This window comes from Salvelinus fontinalis, chromosome 13 (assembly GCF_029448725.1).
Source record: "Salvelinus fontinalis isolate EN_2023a chromosome 13, ASM2944872v1, whole genome shotgun sequence".
Classification (NCBI taxonomy): domain Eukaryota; kingdom Metazoa; phylum Chordata; class Actinopteri; order Salmoniformes; family Salmonidae; genus Salvelinus; species Salvelinus fontinalis.
The window spans coordinates 47,569,235-47,578,796 of record NC_074677.1 but is presented as its reverse complement, the minus strand read 5'-3'; the positions used below and the strand labels follow the sequence as shown (position 1 = coordinate 47,578,796).

Below are 9,562 nucleotides of genomic sequence, written 5' to 3'. Positions count from 1 at the left end.
AGTCCCGTCGATGTTAATGGGGGCCTGTTCGGCCCTCCTTTTCCTGTAGTCCACGATCAGCTCCTTTGTCTTACTCACATTGAGAGAGATGCTGTTGTCCTGGCACCACACTGCCAGGTCTCTGATCTCCTCCCTATAGGCTGTCTCATCGTTGTCAGTGATCAGTGTTGACGACATGACGACACTGTTGTGTCGTCAGCAAACTTAATGATGGTGTTGGAGTTGTGCTTGGCACGCAGTCGTGGGTGAACAGGGAGTACAGGAGGGAACTAAGCATGCACCCCTGAGGGGTCCCAGTGTTAAGGATAAGCGTGGCAGATGTGTTGTTGCCTACCCTTACCACCTGGGGGAGGCCCTTCAGGATGTCCAGGATCGAGTTGCAGAGGGAGGTTATTTTTGAGTCTATTGCAGTTGGTTGATGACAATTACATGAACATATATTCAGCATAATGCAAGCATTATCATATATTTACAACCCGAAAGTAATGTGAAATGTACTCATAATTTATGACATACTGTAAGCAATATGTTTAGACTAAGCTTAATCTGGGCTTGATAGCCAGCTAGCTAAGCTAACTGCAGGCTAACTAGGCGGAGCGTTGCATCATGGGAGACGAAATGCACCCTAGGAATCGTAATATGCTGTAGAGGGCAATACAGATGCTTAAAAATGACAAAAGCAAGAAATCATGCAGTAAGACTGTTAAGGATTTTATGTATAATGACTAAATGATGTATACATTTAAAAGTAATGATAGGACTGTAACTAACAGAATTCTACCCTGTCTGATGAAGAATGTTTATACATAGGCAAAGAGGAAGTGTTAACAGACAACTTGTGACCACTGTGAAACTAACAGGAAATATGTCTCGTCCCCATCCAGGGAGGGGAGAAACCGTTGGGCTTGCAGTAGATTGTGTAACATGTTGTAGCATATGATAAGCAATGTAGGCATAGGAGAAGACTTGTAAAACAGCATTGGCATTGTTAGAGAGGAGGAGGGGCATTTATGACGAAATGTGAGGTATATAAACCTATGTGCATGGTATGATTGGCAGAGCTCTCGGGAATAAACATTCTGACTATTGTTGACTGGCCTCTGTTTCATTTCAACCAGAACCTTACAAACTCTGGGCTACAGACAGATTATTTCATTGAAGTTCAGTTTATGAACCTGGGGAACATAATTCCCTTAACAAAGACTAACAAAGAAAGGGCAACAAATGTTTAGCAAATCTTACAGCAGTACTAATAACAGCATAATAACTGGTGATAGAGTGGCAGATTTTTCTACTAACAAATTTAGTTTGGTAATTGTTATACCATATGGTAAACTGCAAACAGAAAGAACAACAACTTAGTGTAATTGATTTGACATTCATTTATTATTTCAGCCTGCCAGCACTATGACCAGCACCAGTTGTTGACAGTGAACATAATGTCCCTCCCGGGAACATGCTACTTCAAGTACAGCCCACAGAGAGTAACTAGAAAAGTAATAGTGACTAGTGACCCTTACTTAAAAAGATTGCAGTCTCCGTGCAGTTTAACAGCAGTTATTCTGAAATTACTGTGTCCAAAATACCACAGTCGACTGCAGTTGCTGCACTTGTACTGCATTTTCAAAACTGCAGTCTTTTTTTGTAAGGGGAAAATGTGCTTAAAGATGCACTATGCAGAAATCGCTCTGCCATTTAGTGGTTGCTAAAATTCTAATAGTTTGCCTAATTGAATTTTATGTGACAAAACAAACACATTTAGTTTAGAGAATCATTGTACCATCTGAACCGCTGTGAAATATTTTTTCCATAACCAAAAATATTGTATTTTCAATTGTTTGAAACTGGTGTACAAAACCAAAAATAAAAGACACAAAAACAAAAGTGAAAAATGGGGAGCATAGAAATAGCTCACAAAGAACAGATCTACCGCTTCTTAGATATATCATTCTTAGACTTGCTTTCAATTAGAATGACAGATCTATAACTCACATTTCTATGTGAATTTTTGTTGGGTCACCCAAAAAGGTACATATTGCAGCTTTAAGTACATGTTACTTGTAGAGCGTTACTACCCACTGATGCCAAAGATAGGCATGGGATTGTGTCTCTAGACTGTCAAGCAGTGTTTGTGGTGTCTTTTTTCAAGAACTTAGCTGGCTAACTAGCTACTCCCCTTTATTTCAATTCCATAAATCTTAGTAGGCCTAACCCTAATTCTTGCATGAACCTCTGGACAAAACCATGAGTCCTGGGCTATGCTACACATAAATTGATTTAAAGAATGTCAAAATCACTAACAAGTGTAGCCTATTTAATGACATGTACAGCTTTTCTAACACACACAATGAAAATGTTGCATTGGAACCAAATCCTGTGCACCAGTTAGGTACTGTATCATGTGAATAATGTTCTTACTTTTTGTACCTGAGGGGATCTGTAGGCCTTTTAGGATGCATTATTTTATATCGTTTCATTGTAGTAGACCTACTACCAGTGGTGGAAAAAGTACCCAATTTTCATACTTGAGTAAAAGTAAAGATACCTTAAAAGAAAATGACTCAAGTAAATGTGAAAGTCACCCAGTAAAATACTACTTGAGTAAAAGTCTAAAAGTATTTGGTTTTAAATCTACTTAAGTATCAAAAGTAAATGTAGTTGCTAAAATATACTTGAGTATCAAAAGTAAAAGTATAAATCATTTAAAATGTCTTATATTAAGCAAACCAGACAAGACAATTTTCTTGTTTTTAAAATTTGCTGATAGCAATGGGCACACTCCAACACTCAGACATCATTTCGAAACAAAGTATTTGTGTTTAGTGAGTCTGCCAGATCAGAGGCAGTAGGGATGACCAGGGATGTTCTCTTGATAAGTGTGTGAATTAGACAATTTTCCTGTCCTGCTAAGCATTAAACATGTAACGAGTACTTTTGAGTTACAGGGAAAATGTAAGGGGTAAAAATTACATTATTTTCTTTAGGAATGTTGTGCAATTAAAGTAAAAGTTGTCAAAAATATAAATAGTAAAGTAAAGTACAGATACCTCAAAAAACGACTTAAGTAGCACTTAAGGTATTTTTACTTAAGTACTTTACACCACTGCCTACTACCCTAAGTAAAGGAAAAAAAACAGATTTTGCAAACATGCACATCCAAACATGTTATGCTACTTGAAGTAACTTACACATATTTAGTCTCCGTGAAGGAGAGTGGGTTAGATTTGACCTTGGTCGCCAAGTTCAATATTGGCCATTAGGACTCCGTTGTCCACTTTGACGTAATCCTGAAGTGCAGACAATATACAAACACAAGGAACTGCATGAAAAGGTAAAATGTTGCATGCCCAGATTGCCTCTTAAATAATTTGAATCCACAGAGAAGGATATGAGATGCAGAAGGAATGCTAACTGAAGAAGCCACACTTACTTCATCATCCTCCAGGATGTTCTCCAGGTCTCTGACTATGTCGTTGAAGGAGGGCCTTTGGGTGTTCGGCTCCAGCCAACAGTCCCTAATCGTCTGCAGTCTAGAAGTAAAGAGGCCAATTTACTAGCACACCAGTATCATGCAAATAGACAAAAGCAGTCAATATTCATGGAAATATTACATGTAAAAATGAACCAGAAAGGGGACCATTTCTCACATCTCTGGCCTACATGTCTCTGGGACTGAGTTCCTTTGTCCAGAGCAGACATAGCGCACCACCAACTCTGGAGCCTTCAGGTTAGGATATGGTAAGGTCCCTAAGATTAAGATGAATCATTAATGACTCATTATTAAAACATTAGTGAATACATTTCATTCAGTTCATCTCAGGTGCTCTTTCCATCTTACCAAATGTTTGCATCTCCCACAGCACAATGCCAAATGCCCAGACATCCCCTTTGAAGCTGTAGTAGTTGTTTTTTCTGAAGTACTCTGGGGGATACCAACGCAGGGGCATACTTTGCTGTGAACCGAAGCACAAAGAACAGCCAAGTTAGAGATAGCCTTATGCTCTGGTCATAATGTCTGGGTGACTTCAGTACAGTCCTCCTCACCATGTAGTCCCCTTTGCAGCTGCTGCGATAGCTCCTTTTGTGAGTCAGGTCTTGGGCCAGTCCAAACTCTGCCAGCTTCACCTCTCTGGGAAAATGGTTCACCATAATGTTCCTCAGGGCTAGGTCACAGTGCACCACCTGGAGTATGAACAATTGTGGATCAGAACTGATGGGGACTGTAGTCAAATATGTATGTGTGGTGACCACAGGAAGAAAATTGAATATATGACATTGTTGATGGATTTTTAGAATTATTTTAATGTACCATTTTAGAGCACAGGTGTCTCATTGCATGGGCAATGTGATATGCTGCTCTGGTGAAGAGATTTTGCAGTTGACTGTCCCTGCTCAGTTGGTCTTGATTCACTTGAAGGAAACTGCGCAGTGTCCCACTGCTCACCGACTCTAGGATCAGCTTGTAAGGAGCTGGAGTAAAGGGAAATAAAACACACACAAAACCACCTTTCCACTTTTTGCCATGGGACAAGATGCAGAAACAATCAATGCTAAATAAACGATACTGAACAAAAATATAAACGCAACATGCAACAATTTCTAAGATTTTACAGAGTTGCAGTTCATAAAGTGCCTTGCAAAAGTATGCGTTTTTACTATTTTGTTGCTTTACAACCTGTAATTTAAATGGTTTTTATTTGGATTTCATGTAATGGACCTACACAAAATAGTCCAAATTGGTGAAGTGAAAGGAAAAAATATAACTTGTTTAAAAAAAAGTGGGAAAAAATTGAAGCCCCTAAATAAGATCTGGTGCAACCAATTACCTTCAGAAGTCACATAATTAGTTAAATAAATTCCACCTGTGTGCAATCTAAATGTCACATGATCTGTCACATGATCTCAGTATATATACACCTGTTCTGAAAGGCCCCAGAGTCTGCAACACCACTAAGCAAGCGGCACCATGAAGACCAAGGAGCGCTACAAACAGGTCAGAGCCAAAGTTGTGGAGAAGTACAGATCAGGGTTGAGTTATAAAAAAAATCTGAAACTTTGAACATTCCACAGAGCACCATTAAATCCATTATTGAATATGGCACCACAACAAACCTGCCACCCACCAACACTCACGGACCAGGCAAGGAGGGCATTAATCAGAGAGGAAACAAAGAGACCAAAGATAACCCTGAAGGAGCTGCAAAGCTCCACAGCGGAGATTGGAGTATCTGTCCATAGGACCACTTTAAGCCGCACTCTCCACAAAGCTGGGCTTTATGGAAGAGTGGCCAAAAAAAGCCATTGCTTAAAGAAAAAAATAAGCAAACACGTTTGGTGTTTGCCAAAAGGCATGTGGGAGACTCCCCAAACATATGGAAGAAGGTACACTGTTCAGATGAGACTAAAATTGAGCTTTTTGGCCATCAAGGAAACCTCTGTCTGGCGCAAACTCATCACCCCGAGAACCAATCCCCACAGTGAAGCATGGTGGTGGCAGCTTCATGCTGTGGGGAAGTTTTTCATCGGCAGGGACTGGGAAACTGGTCAGAATTTGACGAATGATGGATGGTGTTAAATACAGGGAAATTCTTGAGGGCAACTGTTTCAGTCTTCCAGAGATTTGAGACTGGGACGGAGGTTCACCTTCCAGCAGGACAGTGACCCAAAGCATACTGCTAAAGCAACACTAGAGTGGTTTAAGGGGAAACATTTAAATGTCTTGGAATGGCCTAGTCAAAGCCCAGACCTCAATCCAATTGAGAATCTGTTGTATGACTTAAAGATTGCTGTACACCAGCGGAACCCATCCAACTTGAACGAGCTGGGGCTGTTTTGCCTTGAATGGGCAAACCTCCCAGTGGATTGATGTGCCAAGCTTATAGACATACCCCAAGAGACTTGCAGCTGTAATTTCTGTAAAAGGTGGCTCTACAAAGTATTGACTTTGGGGGGGTAAATAGTTATGGACGCTCAAGTTTTCCATTTTTTGGGGTCTAATTTCTTGTTTGTTTCAAAGTGGTAGGCGTGTTGTGTAAATCAAATGATACAAATGATACAATTCCAGGTTGTAAGGCAACAAAATAGGAAAAATGCTAAGGGGCTGAATACTTTCGCAAGCCACTGTATGTTATATGGATGTCACATGACTGGGAACACAGATATGCAGCTGTTGGTCACAGACACCTTTAAAAAATGGGCCTCACAAAAGTTTCAGGTCTCGTCATTGTATTTCTGTGCATTCAAATTGCCATCGATAAAATGCAATTGTGTTCGTTGTCCATAGCTTATTCCTGCCCATAGAATTACCCCACCGCCACCGTGGGGCGCTCTGTTCACAATGTTAATATCAGCAAACCACTCACCCACACAATGCCATTCACGTGGTCTGCGTTTTTTTTGGTCAGTTGTACATACTGCCAAATTCTCTAAAACAACGTTGGAGGCGGCTTAAGGTAGAGAAATGAACATTACATTCTCTGGCAACAGCTCTGGTGGATATTTCTGAAGTCAGCATGCCAATTGCACGCTCCCTCAACTTGAGACATCTGTGGCATTGTGTTGTGTGACGACAACTGCACATTTTAGAGTGGCCATTTATTGTCCCCAGCATAAGGTGCACCTGTGTAATGATCATGCTTTTTAATCAGCTTCTTGATATGCTACACCTGTCAGGTGGATGGATTATCTTGGAAAAGTAGAAATGCTCACTAATAGGGATGTAAACTAATTTGTGGCCATCATTTGAGAGAAATACGTTTTTTGTGCGTACGGAAGATGTCTAGGATCTTTTATTTCAGCTCATGAAACATGGGACCAACACTTTACATGTTGCATTTATATTTTTGCTGAGTAGTATGTGACTCCTACCCTGTGTGATGTTCCAGTCTAGCAGCTGCAGCACGTTCTTGTGGGTACCCAGCTTCCTCATGATGCTCACCTCTCTGGCTACTCTCCTGTGAGTAGCCCCTACAGATGGTGAGGGTTGGAGGGTATTACTCTGTGATTGATATTATTGTAATGATTAAAGTGCAATGTCTCTTTGTATTGATGATGAATGTGTTAGTGAGCTTGATGGATGTGTCCTAACCCTCTTTGATAATCTTGCAGGTGACAATGAAGTGGCCCTTGCAGGTGCCACATATCATCTTAGCCTTGTAGTACACCCCTTCCCTCCCTGCCTTGATGATATGCTGTAGACCTAGCCCAGACGTGTTGAAGCAGGGACCCTGGGAAATTAGGTCCACACTGTTACACCATTTCACAGCTAAATTCAAATATGAGAATGTTTTTTTTTTTTACACCGTTGCTTTTTCTACACAGTAAGTTTACAGTTTGCCGTGGTCTCCAGAGAGACCTAGAAGCAGACTTGGTTGTCTGCCTTTCAAGGGGAGTGGTTAAGCTGGTGTCCTGTGACTCCTGTCCCAGTGTGACGGAGACAAGCTCTCGTGTTTGATGGCTTCTAGCCTCATGCCCCAAACACTTCCTCAAGGTTAGGGGACTTCTAAATGAGGGGTTAGATGGAGGAGCTCTGCCCAATAGACCCTCAACACCCTGCAGCTCTCGAATGGTGTGAATCAAAGTACAATACCTGGAAAGGATATGAAGCATGTTAGTAGTATTATACACTACCAGTCAAAAGTTTGGACACACCTACTCATTCCAGGGTTTTTCTTAATTTTTTACTATTTTCTACATTGTAGAATAATAGTGAAGACATCAAAACTATGAAATAACACATGGAATCATGTAGCAACCAAAAAAAGTTTACTTTTTCGGGATCGATGTTCTGTCTCCACGGGACAGTTGAGCTAATGTAGGCTAATGCGCTTAGCATAAGGTTGTAAGTAACAAGAACATTTCCCAGGACATAGACATATCTGATATGGGTGGAAAACTTAAATTCTTGTTAATCTAAATGCACTGTCCAATTTACAGTAGATATTACTGTGAAAGAATACCATGCTATTGTTGGAGGAGAGGGCACAATTTTGAACATGAAAAGTTATTAATAAACAAATTGGGCACATTTTGGCAGTCTTGATACAAAATTTTTAACAGATATGCAATGGTTCATTGGATCTGTCTAAAACGTTGCACATACACTGCTGCCATCTGGTGGACAAAACCAAATTTCACCTGGGCTGGAATAATACATTATGGCCTTTCTCTTGCATTTCAAAGATGATGGTACAAAAAAATACAAAATAACCATTATTTTCTTTGTATTATCTTTTACCAGATCTATTATGTTATATTCTCCTACATTCCTTTCACATTTCCACAAACTTCAGTGTTTCCTTTCAAATGGTACCAAGAATATGCATATCCTTGGTTCAGGGCCTGAGCTACAGGCAGTTAGATTTGGGTATGTCATTTTAGGCAAAAATATATTTAGGTTAAACAAATCAAAATGCCAAGAGTGTGCAAAGCTGTCATCAAGGTAAAGGGTGGCTACTTTGAAGAATCTCAAATCTAAAATATTGATTGACTTGTTCAACACTTTTTTGGTTACTACATGATTCCATTTGTGTTATTTCATAGTTTTGATGTCTTCACTATTATTTTACAATGTAGAAAATAGTAAAAAATTAAGAAAATCCCTGGAATGAGTAGGTGTGTCCAAACTTTTGACTGGTACTGTATGTTATCAGCTGTATTTGGTATAGTAAGGTTGCATCCAGCATGGAACAGTTACATCTACTGCTGATACTGTATTTAGGAAAGGTACAAATGTTTGATATCTTTACAAGTGGTGTAAGCTTACTTCCTCATCCACAGAATTGCCATTAAAATGACAATGGTGACAGTAAACCCAGAAATACTGATTAGAATGTAGAACATCCCGTTTAATCTGCCACCTGAGAAAATACATGTTCACCAGTTACATCAGAGCTTGAGAAACTGTCAACAGTAAGCTTTCCATCTCACATTATATATGATTACACGACTCACCTACTATAGGATCTGGGAATTTATGACCAAAATCATTTGTTATATTTGAGTTCCTGATGAGGGAAGTTTCTGTGTGATTATTTGTTGCATTCCGATATGACATTTTTCTGTTCTTGAGTGTGTATGTTGCCTTCATATGAGGACTAAAGAGCAAAAATATGAAATGGTATGAAACAAATTACATTGAAAGGGTTCTAAAGTAGGCAAAGAGCTATTACTTTTTTCAGAGTTATACACATTTAAATTGTATGGAGAAAGAGAGTACACCTCACCCCCAGTGCCCAAGCTGGTAAGATATTCAAGCAACTTCTGTCCAGATTCATGTGAAATATTTTCTATTGCAACCACTGAGTTGACCACTTACACTCGTTCTTCACCTCACTTTGTTATGTGGCTTGCTGTCGTCCCTCACTCACAGGAAGGAGCGGCTTTGTCATCAGCATCACTATGTCTCACCGGATAAGTCAAGCTTTCAAGTCATTCTATATTCATGTACTTGTATGAGTTGTTGGGTGACAACGGCAGTTGGTTAACATTTTACAACTGGCCACTAATCATTTCTAATGAAACATGACCATATTGGACTCCAATATGATTAACGGTGATCAAG

At 39.8% G+C, this 9,562-nt stretch overlaps 1 protein-coding gene across 1 annotated transcript; it reads right to left on the bottom strand.

Annotated features, from left to right (window-relative positions):
• Window positions 1-3,643: 3,643 nt before the first annotated feature.
• On the bottom strand, window positions 3,644-7,145 carry LOC129867857 (fibroblast growth factor receptor homolog 1-like). The gene is made up of 6 exons (XM_055941341.1): window positions 7,113-7,145; window positions 6,868-6,997; window positions 4,310-4,470; window positions 4,045-4,182; window positions 3,839-3,953; window positions 3,644-3,747 (listed from the first exon to the last, which is right to left on the bottom strand). Exons 1-6 carry the CDS (start codon window positions 7,143-7,145, stop codon window positions 3,644-3,646), a joined length of 681 nt encoding a protein of 226 aa, XP_055797316.1.
• Window positions 7,146-9,562: the final 2,417 nt, after the last annotated feature.

Bases quoted from the DNA above. Each gene is read 5' to 3' on its own strand.
- LOC129867857 (XM_055941341.1), bottom strand. From the start codon at position 7,145: ATGATATGTGGCACCTGCAAGGGCCACTTCATT. The intron at 4,471-6,867 runs GTAGGAGTCACA...CCTTTACTCCAG, and splicing joins AGACTGGAACATCACACAGG to CTCCTTACAAGCTGATCCTA. The intron at 3,954-4,044 runs GTGAGGAGGACT...TTCGGTTCACAG, and splicing joins GCTGCAAAGGGGACTACATG to CAAAGTATGCCCCTGCGTTG.